Raw genomic sequence first — 21,122 nt, 5'->3', positions numbered from 1 at the left:
TCTTGTACGAGAGTCGATTGTCCATGGTCTAGTCTAGACTAAGATCAATAGTCTATGGGTCGCCGTGGACGCGTACTCAGCGTAGGATTGCATGTCAACTTTAGGTTCACCCTGGCCAGTTGTGGACACATTTTTCGAGAGTTATCGTCGAACAAACAGACGAAGGGTGGGTTTCACGAACCTTCTTGTTAACCCCTAATAGCCTGTTGAGTCTGTACATACCAAATCAATCTCAACAGGCCTGTTAAGGGCTGGAAAAATATTGGCGAAATCCAACCGAATTATATGAAAAAACGAATGAACTCACTTCCATCGTACACCAATCCCTCCTATGTCCACAGTCTTCGGTTACTTCCCCATCAGCAGGACACGGGCGGGTTTTTCATCGCTGTTCTAGAGAAGGTACGCCCCAAACCTATCATTTTTTTTTTTTTTTTTTTTTTTTTTTTTCAAATGGAAATGATGCAATAACAAAATACATCAATAATTAATTACCTTCTTCTTCACTCTCCTCTTCATCACTTTCATCATCATCTTCCTCCTCTTCTTCATCTTCATCATCGTCATCTTCTTCATCATCATCATCGTCATCATCACTACTTTCTTGTTTCTTAGCTTTAGCCTGTTGCTTCTTATTTTTCTTGTCACCACCTTTATCTTGTCCTTTCTTGGGGACAGCATTTCCATTTTTGGCAACAACTTGCTCTGGCTCCTTATTTGCTGCTTGATTCTGTTGCTTCTTCAATTTCTTCAACTGGTTCTTGCTCAAATTTCCAGCCTTTTCAGATGGTTTGACAATTCCTCCTCCATTTGCTTTATTGACCTTTGCAGGGGAATTTTTGGGGGAGTTTCCTTTTTTCATTGCAACCATTTTGAATAGTTAATTTACCTACTGTAATGAAACAAAAGATACAAGAAATTGTTAAAATTATCTTTTGAAAGACAGACTAGTCATTTCAACTTCCAAATGGCTTACAGACTACAAGTTCATGTTGAAGGCATACCTATTTAATTAAGAGACTGTTTCTCAGTCTTCAAGCATGTTTATAGATTAACAACCATTCCAACATGAACTTTTAGTTCAAGGTCTAAGAACTGTAATGGTAAGCTAACTCCTAGGTCTACAATCTCATGTGATCTATATGTCAATAAATTTTAACATTTCCTTGGAATCCATGTTTGAATAGAAGCCCAATGAACCTTTTAACATGAGACTAAAGACCCTGGGGTAGATATTTCAAAGTGAAGTAATGACTACCATTATGTTTACACATCAATCTTTACATTAGGTAAACTAAGTACAACACTGTCTTTTAAATAAGACCATCAATAGCCTTTTTTCAAGCCATATGAGTGAGTTGGGTTATGGTACACCAGTGGCAATCACTAGATCCTTGAATTCACTCGGAAGACCTGTGCTACCAGCAATTTGTGCAGTTCTCAGTTAGGACAAGACATGTGGTTTTCAAACTAAAAAACCATCAACTCTTAGATTAAGATTTAGGAAGCTTCTGAACTTTACCCAAGCCAAAAATGCACATTTATTTGACAATTGGAACCATGTATAGTCAATATTAAAGTTACCGTTAGACTGTAAACCGAGGAAGTGAAGACTTTGGTAATCCTACAGAACCCATGTGGTCCAATGTGGTGACACAGGGAGGTCTCCTAAAAGTTATCATGAAAAATACTTACAACTTGTCTGGAATGATGGAGTAATAGTGATGTTTCGTTTATTGTCTATGTCAAATGATATTAAAACACAGATACACAAGTTGAATTGTTTAAATTTGTCAATAAAACAATAAATTTAAATAAAATCTCCGGAACACGAGGTGTTCCTTCAAAATGGGAGATTTTAAAAGATCGTGGTTGATCGAAGCACGAACGTAAACGAAGCACGAATGTAAACAATACAGCGTTGCCAAGTCAGCTGCCGGTTTCAAATTTTGCCGTCACCTCGAGTCTTATTCAGGGCCGCGTTCCATGAAAAAACTTCGCACTTCGCGAAAGTTATGACGCCATACTATTTTGGGATTTATTGTTAATATGTACTCGTATTATTATTTTACATTTTTTTAACAGTACAGAACCATTTAAGCCAAAATATTGCGAAATGTAAGTATGCAATGTTGTAGGTGAAATTTTTAAAATTGCTTTCAGGATTACATCAGCTCAGTTATAAAAGGGGCCTACCACGTGGTAGCATTCCGCCCTGCCAAGTTACAATATATGTGATCGATTTCTTTTAATAGTTACCTCTCTTTTTCATGTGTTTGAAATGTGGATATTAAGGAAGAGGGAAGAAAAAAGATGGAATTATTTCCGTTGAATATTTATTTGGTATCTCTTTTGAGGTAGGGTATAGTCAAATTGGTACAATATTGAGTTTACAGCGTTGTTAATTATGTAGGTTTGTAGGTAATATCATTACCTAAATAAATTCTCGTACCTAAGAATGGGCAAAGCAAAAATAAATCAAAGGACCTACCTATATGTCATCTTGATGTTAAAGGGGCAAATTTATTTCCTGATCTAGAATTAGCCGTAGCAGTTGAACTATTGGAATGTTTAGTCCCGTCTATCAATATTTTCTTTGCCTCTTTAATAGTAGAAGTAGCATTGTGAAAATTGCTAACTGAAATTTTATTCGACCTCCTTTTACTAGCTCCTTTAGTTATTGCAGGAATCGTGCTTTTCAAATACTTGTTATTCGACGTTCTGTTAGAAGCCCAGGTAATATTAACATCACTCGTATCGTTCTTATCCACATACACATAGGTAACACTATTCGAAATTGCCTTCAAATCGTAATTGAATAGTTTGAAGTCCATAAAAAATAATTTATACAGTTGAGCTATTGTGGTGTGACTTAGATTTAGGAACTGTTGGGTGATTCGTTGTCGTGTGTCCGAAATGGGGGGTGGCGGGAATTTGACTTGAGGAGAGAAAAAAACACCAACCACCACTACCAAATGAGTTTAATCTTGTGGAAATTACAAATAAGGGATGAGGAATGGGATAAAAAAAAAAATCTTTTTAATATTATGATTATTATAAGGGACTAAGAAATCCCCCGGCTCTTAAATCCCCCACCAGGATGTACTTGAAGTTTGCGTACCTTATTTTCCAAAAGGCCCCAATCCAAAGTTTAAGGCCGTTCGACGAGGCCATTTGACTAGGGCCCTGGCCTTCAAATTCCTAGTAAAAATCAATGAAAACGTTGTGGCGCTCACAACAACTTGAAATTTTGGGTATGTAGCTGTCAAATGTGACAAGGATGCGACACGAAACTTTTGGTTAAGACCGGTGCAACGGTTGGCGGCATTTTATCGCTTTTTGGCGGTTTTCGAGCTGTCAAATGTGACAAGGATGCGACACGAAACTTTTGGTTAAGACCGGTGCAACGGTTGGCGGCATTTTACTGCTTTTTGTGACAAGGATGCGACACGAAACTTTTGGTTAAGATCGGTGCAACGGTTGGCGGCATTTTACCGCTTTTTGGCGGTTTGCGGTAATAGCCGGTAATGATTGGAAGAAAACAGCAGAAGATAGATTTGTTTGGAAAAACCTGGAAGAGACCTTCATCCAGCAGTGGATTGATGATTGATAATGGTTGACAATGATGATGATGATTTATATTTCGTTTCTCTCTTTTTTTTTTACTTAGGTATTTAGTTATAATCGTTAGGGAATTGTTTTTTACGTTTTAGTTACTGGTAGGTTTTTTTTTTTTTTTTTAGGTTTTAGATATGGCTCACATTTATATGTAGATAGTAAAGGGTCCGCCCGTATATTGTTGTGAATAAATAAATAAATGATGTTATTATGGTATTTTTCACTCGGAAATGATCGGAGCTTACAAAAACTTACCAATGATGTTATTATGGTATTTTTCACTCGGAAATGATCGGAACTTACCAAAACTTACCCAATGATGTTCTTATAGTATTTTTAACTCGGACATGATCGGAACTTACCAAAACTTACCCAATGATGTTATTATGGTATTTTTCACTGGGAAATAATCGGAACTTACTAAAACTTACCCATTGATGTTATTATGGTATTTTTCACTCGGAAACTCGGATTTTACTTAATTTTTATTTGTCTAGTCTATGTTATTTGATGTAAAAATGGGAATAAAATCCCGTGAATAAAAACAAAAACAAAAAAAAAAAAAACTTACACAATGATGTTATTATGGTATTTTTCACTCGGAAACTCGGATTTTACTTAATTTTTATTTGTCTAGTCTATGTTATTTGATGTAAAAATGGGAATAAAATCCCGTGAATAAAAACAAAAACAAAAAAAAAAAAAACTTACACAATGATGTTATTATGGTATTTTTCACTCGGAAATGATCGGAACTTAGCAAATCTTACTCAATAATGTTACTATGGTATTTTTAACTCGGGAATAACTCGAACTTACCAAAACTTACCCAATGATGTTGTTATGGTATTTTTCACTCGGAAATGATCGGAATTTACCAAAACGTACATTTAGAAATGCTGTCAAATCAAGCCCCTGGATGTATATATCCTATATCAAATTGTAACCATACCGCGCTCTTTTGAAGTAAACATGGTCCTAGTACGTTCTTTCCTTGGTTTGTAGTTCTATCGAATCAGACCAGGTATCGCTATCGATATGTTTTGATTTTCTCCCAAGGATCTTAACTGCTCGAAGCTATACCTACTTACTCTAGACGCGTTTTGTAACAGTATTATAGTATGTATATTGTAGCGTATAAACCTGCCTTTATGGACAAAGATTTCTGGGGTAATTACCTGACACTGGATATGTAGGCACACAATCAGATTTGACATCAGATACTGCTCCAGTGCTGTCCTGACTTACATATACAAAACAATACTCGACATAATGTTCGTTGAAAAGATCACAGCCGAATTGCAAACTATGTTGACCTCGGATAACTTTCTTTTCTGTGATGTAGATCTGGCTGCTAGGTGACCGTGGAGAAGATACGTCAGCTGGTACTTTACCGAAGAGTCGAATTTTATCGCTAATCGGAAGGATACATTTTGGATATTGAAACAAAACTGTAATTCCACCATGAGCGAAGCACGGGAAAATACTTCGAGCGTGTACGTTGAATTCATATTGATGATTCCATGCAGCCTGTAAAATAAGAAATACAGGGTGTTTCTTTAAAAAGGAGCGACCTTAAAAATCACTAGAGTGATAATGACGGAGGTGGTGGTGGTGATGGTGATGTCTATAGTTTTCGACTAGCTTCGGGTTCCCCTTTTTAAAAACAATTTTAACTAAAGCGAGATAAAAGTTTTCCGGATAGGTACCTTGCTTAAGACATAGGTTATAGACATGAGCTAGTGGTATAACAATAAAGCTACTGATTTTCTTTAAAACTTTAATTTGAATACCTACCGTCATGTCCAGTGTCCAATAGGAGAATCCCCTCGCCCGATAACTTTCCCTATCTCTCTCTCTCTCTCTCTCTCTCTCTCTCTCTCTCTCTCTCTCACTCACGGGACTCAAATAAGTTACTAGCCCTTTCGCAAGTCGACTCTGAACGAACGACGCGACGCCGTGATAGGTACTGCTATTAGTAGTTATAATATAATATAACGTATATTTACGGGACAAGCCCAATGTAAGAACATACAATACATACAATAGGAGTACATAGATACATAAACATAATACAATACAAAATGATGAGTTAATTGACCGAACGAAGTGAAGGTCTATGTTTTAACTCGACCGTTTTGCTTTTGGTTTAGATGTCTGTCTGTGTGTTCCGCTATAACTCCCGATTGCCTGATCTGATTTTGATGAAATTTGGTACACATCTTCATTGAATCAAGGCACGTCGCTGATTGAAATTTGGGGCCCCAAAGTTGAACGGGGCACCCGTTACGATCTTTCAAAAATTTACGATCCCCCAATACAGTTGCCACGCATATCAATACATATTCAATTATTCATATGCGAGGGAAGTCAAGATGGTAAACCCCTGACAATTTTTTTATTTCCTTATCTTATAGGAAGGTTAGTAATGTAATCGGGTCAAAATTTCGATGGTCAGTTTTTAGTGCCAAAACACGTTTTGAAGTCCCTAGAGCCTAAATTCAAAGTTTCAGCCATTGGTCCGTGTGTGTGTCTGTGTGTCTGTCTGTAAACAAAATATCTCGAGAACGGTAAGATCTAGAGACTTGAAATTTTTCCTCAAGTACTAACTTTTCTTCACTCCCTTTTTTCTGTGTTTCTAATATACCTATTGAGATATCGAAGCCAGTTTCTACAATGTGCATAAAATAACTATTTAGCACACGAGGACCGATTCACTTGAGGAGGTCACTGGAAGAATTCCTAATAGATTGAGGGGTAAATGCAATGCAGTCAGGTGTAATAAATTAATTAGCATGGAGAATATTGATTGGAAATCTGACCCAGTGTTACCCAACTAATTAAAAGTTGGAAAGGAAAAAACGGTACAGTTGTTATTTAGTTCGTAAATTTGTACTGCCAGGGCAGCAGTTTTAATTCCTTGGACAGCAACTATTCCTCTTCCTGAATCTTGTTATCTCTATTAATTTATGTGATGGCTATTCAAAAGAAATTGGTTGCTTCAAACTGCACTAGATAACTATATCACCTATACTTGCTTTTTTGAAAACAGATTCTATAATCTTTCACTCTACTTTGGATACTCTTCCCCCTTTAACAATATCTCGGGAACGGTACAAGCTAGAGACTTGAAATTTGGTATGTAGTTCACAAATGTGACAAGGATGCAACACAAAACATTTTTTGAAGATGGTTGCTGCGCTTGGCGGTATTTTGACCGCTTTTGGGCAGATTTCGACCGTTTTTTGGCGGTTTTCAGCTATACTGACTAAACGGTTAGAGATATTGTAAAAGTTACTATAGAACATAAAAATAAGCATCATTCAATAGGATAAGGAAAGTCGTGTGATGTTCACACCAGATTTTTTTTTTTTTTTAGTTTGGGATGCACTCAACATTGTGAGGACAATTGAGTACCTACCTACTTTAATAGTGTGGTGGAATTGCCAGTGTGAAAAAATTATAGTATGCGCAAGGCATTAACCCCACCCTTCATCAAACTTCATTTCCATTTTACTTATCATGTGTAAATAATATCCTTGTCAATAAAGTTTGGTTAACATATTCAAATGAAGGAGAGTAATGTTGTGATAGTTTGTTTTGATGAAGTGATCTTTGAAATATTTTTATTCTAATTTTTCTTGTAAATGTCCCTAAATAATATTGTAAACGCCACAAGGTAATATCAACAAGAAAAATGTTATTTTTATATATACTTTTCCTCAGGTCATGATCGGAGAGGATACCTTGCTCCGATTTTCGGGCGTACCACTGGGCGAGGCTTGTACCATTGTGATCCGAGGTGCAACTCAGCAGATTATAGATGAGGCTGATAGATCGCTTCATGATGCCTTGTGTGTGCTTGCTGCTACCGTACGCGAGACTAGGGTTGTGTATGGAGGAGGTAAGTTACCATACCAAACGCTTAGTTATCATATCGTACGCGATCTTCAGAAATGTAGAGCTACTGGACTGAGCTCCGATTTCTCCCTCCCCTTCTTTATCTTAAAAAGATGATTTTTTTCTAAATTTTTAGACGAGGAGGAATCAACTCAAAGTTTATTGAGTTCGAGGTGGAATTGTTGTAAGGAATAAAATAAAAAATCCTATCCAATCTAAACGAGATTTTTTGTTTTAACCATATAAAATTTATAGAATGTAGTGCCTCTTTATGTATTATGTACCCTTTATGTATTATGTAATCGATGAACTCGTACATTATTTGACATTTCCATCCCTTGCATATTCTTGAGAGTTCAATGCAAAGGTCAGTACGTTAATTAGACTTATCATGGACACTCGTTGCTGTGTTGAAAGCAAAGCAACCTTCAGACTTCGCGTGTTTTTCCGTCTTTTTTCTGTGTACTTTTATCGTCTACCGCGGCTGTTCTACTACCTGACCTTTCAACACAGCAACGAATGTCCATGATAAAAGGAGTCTAAATCCATCCCTCTTGTCTCTCTTCCCAGGATGTTCGGAAATGCTCATGGCTGTGGCGATCTCGAACGAAGCCACACGAACCCCGGGCAAAGAGGCAGTGGCTATGGAAGCATTCGCCCGTTCCCTCGCCATGTTGCCCACTACCATTGCTGACAATGCTGGCTACGATTCTGCCCAGCTAGTGAGCGAACTACGGGCTGCACATGCCTCTGGCAAATCCACAGCTGGTTTAGGTAAGAATATATTTTGTTTTAAGAGGTTTGGTAGCATAGCGGGTAACTTATCTGCCTTGTAAGCGCTAGATCGCGGGTTCGATTTCCGCCCGGGGCGGATTTTATCCTTAACAGATAAGCATCGTTCTCGGAATGGCTAGCTTTCTCCTATCCTGTCCCCTTTCTGTTCTAACTGTTGGAACTTTTATTATGTTGGGTACTTTCAAGTTTGAAAGTATTAATAGTTGTCCCCTTATCTTTCTTTGTTTCACAGACATGGATCAAGGCAAAGTAGGAGACATGAGCCAACTTGGCATCACTGAATCCTATGTTGTCAAACGTCAGGTCCTCACTTCTGCCTCAGAAGCGGCTGAGATGATTCTCCGAGTGGATAACATCATCAAGGCTGCCCCTAGAAAGCGAACTGAAGATAGGGGCCACTGTTGAAACCCCTTATCCTCTCTATGAAGCTTTTTTCTCCTCAGTTTATAACTGCTTCCCCCCACCTTGTTTTTATTTGCTACTAACCATTCACGTTTATTTATTGTTGATCAAAATAGTTATTTTTGTACTACCACTTGTTCACTTTTCCTCTGGAACATGACTTTCATGTTTGTCATGTGATGGGACATCAGTATTTTTCATCTATTTGTTTGATTTCAATTGATAGTAAGGGGCAGTTTTTTAAGGATCTCTAATTTTTTATCATCTACAATATTTTGCAAAGAATCTATTACTCCTACAAACTCACAACTTCACCTTTTCTTTCTCTTTAAAGTATCTTGGATACCTGTTATACTATTAAAATCTGCTCTTTTTTTCCATATGTAGAGGCTTAGACAGTATAATTTACTCAGTAGGTAAGTATTAGTAATAATCAGGTCATGTGTAACCTACCTGTTTCTGTCTCCCTTTAGCTCTTTCATGTATTTTTAAAAACTAAAACCTTTTTTTTATAATAATGAATAAAATAGTGTTTTTCTATTCAAAGATGGTTTTTTATTTTGTAAATACAGTCAGCTCGGATTTGGAATTGTGTAAAATTACCAAACTGCCGAGACTGGTAAACCGGTATAATATACATTAAGCATATTGAGACAGATCAGTACCTATCATACCAACCTTGATCTAAAAAACCACTGATGGTGAGTAATAATTAAAAACAGAGAATCCAAATTCAAACAAGAATTCACAATATTTTCAAATGTTTTGGTACCTGCCTTGATGGTTTTGTATCGATGAACTTTTGTCTAAGGCCGGCCACTCACTATCAGGTACGCCTGACGGGCACGGCTTAAAAGGTCCGCCTGTCAGGTCTACTTTATAGTGTGTGTGCTCGTCAGGTATACCTGATCAACAGGTAACTGATAGTCAGTGGCTGGTCTAAGACTACCTAAACTAGAGCTTTTTTTAGATTGTCGAATTAGGTTCTTTTGGTTCTTCTTTGGTTTGTAGGAAGGTATTGTCCTTTGGTAAATAGTGTATGGTTTTACTTCCCTATCTGGGTGGTTTTAGAAGACACCTTTACCCCTTACCGTGTTTGGTGGAGAATCCAGGGGACCACCCTTTTTTTCTCTTATATCCAGGTTTCCACTAAATCCAGTTTCTTGTAGAGACAGGAATTGCAGTTCATAATGTTGAGTTTTAGTAAGTATTTATAATATAGTATACAGATCATTTATATCTTTTAGAGGAAAATAATTATGCAAGTAGATACATAACAGTGCCTAAAAATGAAACATGTGGATAATTACCAGCTTTTTTTTCTATTGCTAGAAAAAGCAAAGATGATTCTCCTTCAAGCTGCCTTATTGTCAGGAAGCCAGTAAAAATGGTTTCCCGTACAGACGAAAGGTTTTCATGAATAATGTCATTTTTGTTTCAGATTGTTTCCTTCTCTGCATTCATACACTCTGTGAATAAACTAGGGAACCAATACAAGTGTTCCTGTGGACTTTGTGTATCAATCCATGCATATCCTTCTTGTACCATGAAATCTAATGCATGCTGGGCCCTTTCTGTTGACCAGTTCAATTCATTATTCAACACAGACACACTAATGTGAGCTTCATTCTTTGATGCAACCTGTTGCAGAACAAGTGAATGGTCCAAACTTAACTCTCCTGGTATAGATTGGACCAGATATTGACCTTGTCCTATTGGTATAATAGAGAACCCATTACCAAATATCTTCAACTTTTTAGCTGCAGCTAGCAAATCTTCATTGGTTATATCTTGGTGCTGTAGACTTTTCCCTCTGGATTTGACTAGTCTGGTTCTCAGTTCATCAAGTAAGATGAGACCTCCATTCTTGTAATTAGTAGCAAGACACACTTCCACAATTTGAACACTTAGTTCGTAGTAGAAATCTCCCATTCCAAGCAGTGACCAGAAGCCTTTCCTTGAAGCCAAGGGATCCACACCAATGGATGCACACATCTCTTGGAAATGCCTCCGAAACTGGGCATCCTTTTTGATCTCATTTTTATATTCACTGGCAAATGACTCCAATTTGTCTCGGAAAGTGTTCAGATGTTGGGATAACTGTTCTAACTGATTTTCTTGGATACTTGTACCTTTGTCTTTATATTTCTCCTGTTCTAGTTTTTGTTTCTGAATAGCACCTACACCCGCTCTCCGTCTCATTTTTGCTTCAGTCTATAAATTCCAACATTCATATAATATTTTATTACAAAATGACTTTGTGCTTTTAACAAAAACTTGAAACTAGAAACTTCGAAAACTTGATAAAAGGAAAAAGGTTCTGGGCTGGAAGCTGGAAGGGTGGTGGGGTGCAAAACACTCGATTCAAAATTTCGCGCTTCGCAGCGATTCGACTCTTTTTTAAACTGCAAATATTTTTCAACTACCGTAGTTTGCAGTCTGCACCTTAGGTCGCGGAGATTTGGCAACACTGCTTGCTTCCAAAACCGATCAAAACAAAACTGCTCAAAAATTGAAAAAATAAAAATCAAAAAAATTGAACTTTGGTACCTACCTTGAATTTGTGATTTGTCTAAAAACAAAAAAAGTTAAAACAGCCAGCTTTTGGCTGACATTTCCTGTTAATATTGTGTAATTATCTGTTCATTTGTGTGCATTGAACAGCTATAATGCCGAAGTACTACTGCGATTACTGTGATACCTATCTAACACACGACTCTCCATCGGTAAGGAAAACTCACTGCCAGGGACGTAAACACAAAGATAATGTCAAGTTCTACTATCAGAAATGGATGGAGGAGCAAGCACAGAACTTGATTGATGCCACCACAGCTGCCTACAAAGCTGGTAAGATTGCCAACAATCCATTCGGTAACAAGGGAGGAGCAGCAATCCCACCACCTTCCAATCTATCAAGTCTGATGCCTCCGAGACAAGTTGGTCCACCTCCTGGTATGCAGCAGGGACCTCCACCCGGCATGATGCCAGGTATGATGCCACCTGGCATGAACATGATGATGATGGGAATGAATCCAGGTATGATGGGTATGAGGCCCATGATGGGAGGTATGGGTGGAATGGGTCCAATGATGGCAATGGGTCCCATGGGACCAATGGGCCCTATGAGACCTCCCATGATGCAAGATCATCCACAGAGGAAATAAGCCAATATGAAGCAAATAATGAACTCTTTATTATGTTTCATCACTTTGTATACCGGTTGGGCAATAAAGTCATGAAGTCAACTTTGTTCATTGTACAGTACAGGTACTTATTCATTAAACTAATGATTTGGACAATTTTTGTCTATAAATGTAAATGCAACAGCTAGGTTAACCATATAATGTGCAAGGTGTAAGTGGTTGTATCCTCTGAACATACTCAAAGATTCTTTGGGTGTAGTCTCCGAGAATACTCAGAGACAGCAATTTCTTGTAACAGGAGGTGTTAGAGGTTAGACCCTGGCCTGAATATTGAACCACTGGCCTGATCCACATACTGCTCCCCACTCTGCTTTTTTTTTTACATTACCTACAAAACTTAAAACTAGGTAGGTACTTTGGAATACTCTTAATGCAAGTACCTATCTTCCCTTCTTACAGGGATTACAGGAAACTCAACTTTGGTTTACCTGTTTTATTTCCTAATATTACCTATTTATTTCTTATTAATTTTACATTTTGTACCCTATTCAATAATGAAAAAAAAAAATGTAAATAAATTTATACATTTAAGTAACATACTTCATTAATTTTCTTTTATTTTTAATTTCCTTTCTTAATTTCTTCAAATCAAGGAGCAAGGCTCAGCTTCAACCACATACCTACTTAATATTTGAGGAAGTCTATGAATTGAGGACCATTTTCATACTGTGTTTCATTAAAAAATTGCCATGTCTTTTAGATTTCCTCATTTACATCTAGTATTTATCTAAATTCCTTGTGGTAGAAGGTTAAATTGTATTAGGTATCAAATATGTTTTTTTAGACATTGGTTAGGCATATTACATTCACAAATGTCTAGTTATATATATATAAAAAAAATCCTCCATGTTTTCAAAGAACAAACACTAATACATACATATCTATACAGAAGGGATAACCAAATATTATTTATATTTGTTTATTTATTTTAGTAGATGTTTCCTACTTCATGAATATATTATGTTCTCTCTTTCAGTATTGTCATGAAGGTAGTTTACGAAACTTCGCTCGTACTTTGCTCTGTATTCTCCTAAAACATCGCTACCTAGCTACCTGTGTATCCTTTCGCGGGAATTTTGTTTTGAATTTTATAATTCCAAAAGCGGAGATGTTTGAACTATTTTAATTAAAATGCGTTGCTGTTTATGCACTGTTCAAAATTCCTCTTTTTGATGCACTGCAAGAAAAAGTAAAAAGTAGGTGCAGTATGATTAGTAGAGATATGAAATATTTTTTTGGAGTGACGAGTGGATTGTTAAATCAAATAATAGAAAGTAAAAATAAATCTAAGTACTTAAGTAGTAATTTTTTACGAATACTAAAGCTATGAGTACGTCTTGTAACATTAAATTACCCATTTCCGCCTGTTTCGGACTAAATTCGCGAAGTTTTTGACCCTATCTCAGACTGGCTACAGTGAAAACGTCATGGCACTCTTAGATCCCAGTAAGGGGAATGTTGCCACATTTGGAGTACTTGCAAACGGTACTGCCCAGTGACAAGCAATGGAGACAGAGGAACTATTCCATTCTGTTGGAGAAAAAGAAGGCCATCCTCAGAAGTCGAAACGAGTAAGTCCACGTTCATATTGGCGGAGCTCCTCTCAATCATGGGTCCTTGAGATAGGGAAACCATCTTTTTTCTATTGATAAATAGATAGGTATTTATAAGATTGAAATGTTGGAGAGATCATTGTCTTTGTAAGTAAGTTTGTATGTATTATTCTTGTCTTTGTATCTACCTATTGTTGTTGGAAAATAAACGCTTCCTGAGGAAGTCAGGAAGTAGGTACTTAGACAAGACTCAGGGACGATATTAGTTTTCAGGGGCGAAGCCAAGGGAGCGCGAAGCGCGACCCCAAGCACAACCCCGCGAAGCCCCCCGGAGCGCGCAGCGCGACCGTAAACAAGGGAGCGCGAAGCGCGACCCTATGCACAACCCCGCGAAATGGTTAAGACCGGTGCAACGGTTGGCGGCATTTTACCGCTTTTTGGCGGTTTTCGGTGTAATTTAACAATATCTCTGGAACGGTATGAGCTATAGACTTGAAATTTGGTATCTAGTTCACAAATATGACAAGGAACGTTTGGTTGAGATAGGTGCTGCGGTTGGCGGTATTTTGACCGCTTTTGGACAGATTCCGACCGTTTTTTTGGCGGTTTTCAGCTAAACAGACTAAACGGTTAGAGATATTGTACAAGTTAGGGTAGAAAAACACCCAAATAAGCACCATTCAATAGGATAAGGAAAATCGTGTGATGTTCACACCAGATTTTTTTCAATGACACCTAGAGTAATGTAAGCTTTTGATTTTCTTTTCTTTTTTGTATATGTATGTCTGTACATATCTGGAAATTACAATAGCATGTAATACTTATCTATCTCTATCTACTTGGAAGGGCAAAAAATTACCATACAGGGAAAGAAATTGATCAAACGACCATCACTGTAATCGATTAATACTATCGATGTGAATATACATTACGAATGAGCAATAACAACAAACATAACCTCATCGTAATGAATGAAGCTCGTTAAATTTGACATAGGTAACTAATATCCATAGAGTGAATCGTTCGTAAAACATAAGTGCAAAGAAAATCACGGAATAAATTAATCAATGTTGTTGTTCTTGTATAACACATAACTATTACAACTAATCTTCGAATCTCGTTGTTTTTGAAAGATATACTTTGGTCAATGACCGTAATGCATGCTTGGTCAAAATTAAAATTCATATACCTACCTTCATAATATTTATAAAATTCAAAATATGTCTGGTTGTATGTCTGGTATACAAATCTAATGTTTTCTATCTATAAACATTAAATTTGACACTTAGAAGCGCATTGTTCCAGGGATGTTGCTCTCAGAAGAAAATCAACCAAAAACGAAAATTATTACCTATTCAAGGTTCCACGCAATTAACAACTTAAAATCTCAAAATGTCTACTTATTAGTACCTACCCATACCCAGGCACTTTTATCTATTTAGCTGTGTCCACACATAGTCGATCGACGAGGTGAATCTATGTTTTCGAGGCAGTGTGGACGACTTCAGTCGACATCGATCGACGGCCGTCCGTCGACTATGTGTGGACACAGCTTTAGAAAGAATGGAACTATACAGGGACGTTGTTTTATCAACGAAACCCAATGTAGGTGCACATCTAAGATTTAAATAACAATAATTAGTATCAAAATATTCAGCAAATCCAGCTCCAATCCAAGCTCTTTTCACTAATCTCAAAAACTAGACACAAAAGTAGGTTAGTAATTTCACACACATAAAATAAACTGTCGCAAGAATATTTAAGAATGAAATTCTTACTTCAAAAAACTTACTTTATTTACAGCTCGATTTTGAGCACGAAATACAGCCGCTTGAGCCATAACGCATGTATCCTTTGATTAGTCCAAATAAAATTAAAGAAAAAAAAGGTTAGGAAAAATTCACACTATTTACACTGAAAATATTAAATAAACACCGTCAAAACAGTCACACGAAATAAAAAAAATAAATAAAAACACACTACGCCAGTCTAGAATTCACTCCGAACAAATCCAAACCCAGAATGAGTCTTGATCGAGGAGAAAAGAGTCCGAGACACAAGACACACTACTCATGAGGCGAAGAGGAATAGTAAGTTCCGAGGAGAGAGTTTCACATCATATTTCAAAAAACTATCTTCACTTTCGGATGTAGAACTTGCATCTGTGCTGAGACCAGGTTTCCTTCTTTGCCGCCGAAACTTGGACCGATCGAGTTAGCTGATGAATCTGGTCGAAAATTTTCCTTCGAAACTAACCATAGTTTGAGTGTGTTGGCAAATTTTCGTCCAGAACTATGAAACCTAGATTTTAATAAGAATGAAATAACTTGAACATTTAGAAGAAGAAGTTTCTTTTGCAGAGCACCGAAAAGTTTTTTATCCACCGAGTCTGTGGCGGTAAAGAGACTTTTTAATTCAATTTTCACAATTTACGAAGGATTTTTGTTCTTTTTCGTTGTATTACATTTTAATTCCTCCAAAATAGGTAAGTGAGGGCACATACACTATCTCGAAATTAACAGAGATGAGGCGAAAAGATTTTCTGCCTTGGAAAGGAAGCCATAATATTTAAGGTCATGATGTAATTTAAGATAGCAAATGAAACTTTCCGCACGTCCCCCCTCACTGCCGAGATAAATAAAATTAAAGGTATAATATACCCATCATAAAATTTAATACCTCCCTAAATTGATTTTCCGAATCAGAATAATGACACTGAATTTCTTTCGAGATAAGACACAAGATTATATTTTTATATTCCATTTAGATCCTTGATTAGAATTTTATGGGGGTGAAGAAGAACACCTACATTTTACAAATAGCAATTAATTCTCTAATGTAACTATAATCAATTTTATAATAGATACATGCTTATGCTGGTGTCGACATATAGGATAAACATGAATTCATAAATACCAATAATGACCACATGTTTGAAGCATTATGTAATCTATTTCTTTTGATGTGATATTTTGAAAATTCGTCATCGAGAATAAAGAGCGATAAAATGTCATAAAAGTGGGCGTGGGTATCAGAAAACCATAAAACAAGAATCGCCAAAAAGATTGACTTAAGTAGTTTCGATTTTTATGTCGCTAGAAAGAACTTTTCCCGCAAAAAAAAAAAAAAAATCAGTAGTCCTTAGATTTTATCTTGATGAACTTCCTTCTAAAATCTAAATCATCAAACAAGGTCCATGGTTTGATTGCTCTGAAATGGAATATAATAAAGTGTCTTTTTCATTATACTGCCTGTCCAAATGAGACTGAAAAGTCCCTTTACATTAGCAGTCAACCCAGTTAAAGCCCAGAACGGAGATAGAAAATTTATTTTATTCATTGTATTTGGGTATTGTAATTTATTTTATTCATTGTAAAATTTATTGGGATTGTATTTTTGGTAAGGCTGCAGTTACACTTGCTCAGATTTCCAGTCTTACGACGCGACCTTGCAATGCTGAAAATCGGAACAAACGTATCCGCAGCCTATTTGGCTTTCGATAGCCTATCGTGCTTAAAAATTCTTTTGACGTATTTAGCCATTACAAGTATTTACCTAACCGTCGCGTCGTCGCTTCCAGTTTTCCAAAAAAGGCACCTTTTTAAGAAAATGGTATTGACCGATACAAATGAAGTTTAGGCTAGTAATGAAATATACAGAGAGAAATAACCCGCACACTTACTGGAGTGTACAACCAGACTTTGTAAGACCGTACTTTAGTGTATTCATGTTTGAAAAGTAAATGACATTTCAAAACAGTCATGACTCGAGAAAATTCAAACTTCCATTTCCAAGCAAGCGAAAAAAAAAACATTTCCTTCGGCGTCATTACTATCTGAATTATTATGTTTATGTAATTATAGGTTAAAGAATTGTATAATGTATAACATTGGTATCTCTAAGATATGAAAATACAATAACTGAAAACCAAAAGAGATTTTTCTCTCTAATGAACATGTACGAAGGGAAAAAATCTGATCTTAATAAGTCAGAGAAGTAATTATTCTCATTGAAAATTCATGTGGCTCTGACTTTGATAATTCAATCTCTGATTTTTTTCTCTCTTTTTTATGTAGAAGTTATTAAAACAATTTGAGCGACTTGTAAAGAAAAGCAAGGTTATAATTTGATGAACAATTGGTCAGAGTGAACTAAATCCATCATGGTCACAGAATAATCTTGTGTTGACGTGCTTGGTGCTTGATAATTACAATATGGAGCAATGGTTTTGCCTCATCAATGATATTGCCTGGAGTCTTGAGAGTTTTCTTATGATCAAATTTCAAACAAAGTTCCCTTGGTGCATAAGTAGTTCTTTATGAAAAAGATTTTTTTTTTATATATATATCAAAACCAAATGTAGATATCTGCTCTTGGCAGGGAAATAGCTGAAGAATGTGGGTTCGCAACCAGGGCTTGGAAATAGGGAATTTTGAGCTGAATTCTAATAATATTTGAGGACTTGTCCACCCATCACAGTTACGTTAGTTTTTACCACACAGTATAGTTATTTTTCACCACTCGTAATTTTCATAACTAAAATAAGTATGCGTCATCATAAAATTCATTTATTTGTATTTCTAATATTTTTACTTTCCATTATTTTTCAAAACAATAATATAACATTGTTTAATGTTCCTATTATTGATATTGGCACTTTATAATTGTCAGGTTTCTTCGTGAATATCAATAGTGGAATGGCGGGACCTCTTCAGGGTCGATCTTTTAGTTTTCCTTTCCTTTATCGAGTAATCCAAGAGTCTTTATAATAATTTTATAAAATTCTGAGCTGTGCAATGATGCTCTTAAAATTCATACAGCAAACAGCCCTAAAAGTTGAAATAAGCTTATACCAATCTAATTATGCTCCTAACCACTTGTTTCTTTATTTCATCTGTAATATAGATACCTACTTCCCGTAAGATTTATTCAAGTAAGTAGGTATTGTTTCTAAGTATACTTTCAAGTAGGCAGTTGCAAGAATGTATGAGAAGTAAAGCTGAACGGAAAGAGTTTGAATAAATAATCGTTTCCATGGTAACGTTTGAACCGTTAAATCTACTATTTATCATGATCAAATCTCCAGAAGTGTATTACTAATGACTGACTTGCCATGTCCAAATGCACTCGCGAGCGGTTTAACTGAGTGTTTATCTATGGCCTAATACTAGCCCAGAGTAACACTCACTTAAGCCCTGTTAGGTCAGTGTCAGAATCATTCACAGAAATATTCACGTGTATAATTTTGAGCAGAAAAAAAAAGCCAAGGTATTTGTTCGACATAACATTTCATTATCAATGTCAATATAAAACTTTGTCCCAGTCTTCGAAATAACGGCTCTGTAAAACCAGAAACAGAAAAGAAAAAAAATCTTTTCGTGCGTTGTGGGTATTTTTTAAGTGCCCTCTTTTTTTTAAGTAGATACCTAAAAAAAGTGTCCTAAAGCTGCGTCCACACATAGTCGACGCCGTCAATCGACTCGATCGATCGACGGCGTCGACTATGACTGTGTGGACACAGCCTAATGCTCACAAACACCTATCTTACTATTGACTGTATACTTACTGGTAATTACAAATTAAGCTAAGAGCTCACCGGTTCAATAGAATTACTGATCCAGATGTTGAGACTTGTAGCTCAACTGAGAGCAAAGGTCAAGTTCTTCGTTCTCCTTTTGAAGGGGAAAAAACGTAATTATTATTAGTTTGCAATAACTGATTAGCCTATTTAATAAAACCAAGGAACTCGATTAATCCAATATGCTCAAGGAGTGCAGTATTAAGGTACCAAGAATTCATAAAACAGTGCCGTTCCAATCTTTCGTAAGTAGGAATTCTGGGACAAGTTTTACTTCTATCGATAGGGTATCGGTTGGAAATCGGGAATGTTGTGTTAGCCATGGCTAACATTGTGAATACATACATCCAAAAGAAAACAGGACAAAACCATTTCTTCCATATGTGCTCCTAACTAAACCCATAAGATACGCAATAGCTTTAGTATAAAAACTAACAAACATAAAAACAAACTCGATATTTATTTTAGAGTACTTATCCTTACATAGTAGGTACACTCTTTTTATAAATATGTAAACTACGCTGTGTACAATCGTATATGATAAATAAGCAGATACTCTTGAAGATAGGGAAAATATTGTTGAACATAAATTATAACCCAGAACACAAACATTCAAATGTATTCAAGTTCAAATAAGATATGATGATAAGTCATTATTCAATAGTTCCACAGAGCTGGCGAATGTTATATTCATCGCTGAGCTAACCACCACGTAATATTGCAATTTTCTTTCCGAGTGGGTAGATCCATTGTCTCATTGGATCGACATTAACTTTGACACCCAAACCGATGGGAGTCGTCTTCCTTTTTACGCTACGATGGCCTTGAATGTGTATTAGAATTACGAGCAACGAGCACACTCTTGAATGTTGATTGCATCTCGCCGACGACAAATCAACCTTCACGTTTGAGAGGTTTGTCAGAATTGTGCGAGGATGAGAATGAAGATCTTGGAAATTGTCTCAAAGTAAAAATGAAAATCCTTGACTTGACAAAACGAAAGTTATGCGTTCTTGAATCATTATGGCATGATTGCTGTGAGATAACACGAGAAATCATAACTTGTAGAGTAGAGAGTGCCCTTCTTCGGTAGTATAAAGCACTCGTCTGGTAAGTAGTAGAACGCGGGTTCGAATCGAATCCAAGCAAAGTTTTATAATTAAAGTTCTATGTTACTCTCATAAACAGTGATTTTTTAGGCCATTCTTTTTCTCACTCTTCACAAAACTGTTCCTACTTCCTCGTAAAACACTTTGCTTCCTTCGCATCTATTTTAAAAAAAAAAAAAAAAAAAAAAAAAAAAAAAAAAACATCTGCTCTGCATTTCTAATCGTTTCTTGCAGATCGAGTTCCGATTTGAACATAATAGAACCCCACATATAGGATAACCTATAAAATATTGAATAATCATATTTTGCAAAGTTTTATAATGAAAGTTCTAGGTTACTATCTCATAAACAGTGATTTTTTACACAAGTAGTAGTTAGGAGTCGATAATCCTTTTGCTTCTTACTGAAGTTGCTGTTTTCTTGAATGGAAGTAAGCTAACGGAAAGGAAACTTTGTGTAATTTAAATGTACTTCTAAAAAAAAAAAAAATAAATTTTATTGAGTGTTGAGCTCAAGTACCTACTATTAGGTATGTGAAAGACAACCCTTTCAACAACTAATGTCAGATCGGATTTCATGAGTTTTTTCACTTTTTTCTCTGAGATTTCATTAAATCCTCGACTGTCGAAGTTGAGTGCACCCCTGCACCCTAAAAATAGTGACAACACTCAACAATGCCTCAATGTCCAGTCCACAATGATAAAACTAGTGACTTCTATCCTCTGAAAATTGCTCAGGATCTCCAGTAGGAAACGGATCTCAAACCAATTTCAAATCAACCAGTTAATGACTCGTTCAGTGTGGGATGCAACGCCGACTTTTAAAAGTGTCGTTAACACCAGAAGTTAAAGGGTAATTATCGTTTTTTGCCATAATTCCAGGCTCTGAACTTGCCAGGAGATCTGCAGAGAAATGTTTACTTAAGTAGCGGTACACCATATACTATTAATAGTATAGTGTACAC

The 21,122-nt window shown here is 36.3% G+C and overlaps 6 protein-coding genes across 6 annotated transcripts in view; 2 read left to right on the top strand and 4 right to left on the bottom strand.

Annotated features, from left to right (window-relative positions):
- Positions 1–487: 487 nt before the first annotated feature.
- Positions 488–1,886, bottom strand: LOC103519334 (nucleolin-like). The gene is made up of 2 exons (XM_008484425.3): positions 1,696–1,886; positions 488–892 (listed from the first exon to the last, which is right to left on the bottom strand). The coding sequence occupies exon 2, from the start codon at positions 869–871 to the stop codon at positions 488–490; it is 384 nt and encodes a 127-aa protein (XP_008482647.1). The 5' UTR covers positions 872–892; positions 1,696–1,886.
- A 2,691-nt stretch (positions 1,887–4,577) lies between these two features.
- LOC103519326 lies at positions 4,578–5,471 on the bottom strand. Its single transcript, XM_008484415.2, has 2 exons — positions 5,416–5,471; positions 4,578–5,148 (listed from the first exon to the last, which is right to left on the bottom strand). The coding sequence occupies exons 1-2, from the start codon at positions 5,419–5,421 to the stop codon at positions 4,768–4,770; spliced, it is 387 nt and encodes a 128-aa protein (XP_008482637.1). The 5' UTR covers positions 5,422–5,471; the 3' UTR covers positions 4,578–4,767.
- Positions 5,472–7,287: 1,816 nt separating this feature from the next.
- Positions 7,288–9,031, top strand: LOC103519319 (T-complex protein 1 subunit beta-like; the record flags this gene model as incomplete). Its single annotated transcript, XM_026830882.1, has 3 exons — positions 7,288–7,522; positions 8,089–8,292; positions 8,546–9,031. Coding segments are annotated over 3 exons (612 nt in total), but the record flags the coding sequence as incomplete, so codon positions are not given.
- A 925-nt stretch (positions 9,032–9,956) lies between these two features.
- LOC103519133 (vacuolar-sorting protein SNF8) lies at positions 9,957–11,071 on the bottom strand. Its single transcript, XM_008484221.3, has one exon. It carries the CDS (start codon positions 10,915–10,917, stop codon positions 10,153–10,155), a length of 765 nt encoding a protein of 254 aa, XP_008482443.1. The 5' UTR covers positions 10,918–11,071; the 3' UTR covers positions 9,957–10,152.
- A 137-nt stretch (positions 11,072–11,208) lies between these two features.
- On the top strand, positions 11,209–12,462 carry LOC103519125 (U1 small nuclear ribonucleoprotein C). The gene has a single exon (XM_008484212.3). The coding sequence runs from the start codon at positions 11,385–11,387 to the stop codon at positions 11,877–11,879; it is 495 nt and encodes a 164-aa protein (XP_008482434.1). The 5' UTR covers positions 11,209–11,384; the 3' UTR covers positions 11,880–12,462.
- A 6,618-nt stretch (positions 12,463–19,080) lies between these two features.
- The window catches only part of LOC103519311 (GATA zinc finger domain-containing protein 14-like), a 28,233-nt gene continuing 26,191 nt past the window's right edge, over positions 19,081–21,122 (bottom strand). The window contains exon 3 of the mRNA XM_026830873.1: positions 19,081–19,143. Within this exon, the coding sequence (XP_026686674.1) occupies positions 19,081–19,143 (63 nt within the window). The remainder of the gene's footprint in view (positions 19,144–21,122) is intronic.

The sequence above is a fragment of the Diaphorina citri genome, unplaced genomic scaffold (genome assembly GCF_000475195.1).
Source record: "Diaphorina citri unplaced genomic scaffold, Diaci psyllid genome assembly version 1.1 scaffold64, whole genome shotgun sequence".
NCBI lineage: Eukaryota > Metazoa > Arthropoda > Insecta > Hemiptera > Psyllidae > Diaphorina > Diaphorina citri.
The sequence above is the reverse complement of the archived record's forward strand: the minus strand, read 5'-3'. Positions and strand labels throughout refer to the sequence as shown.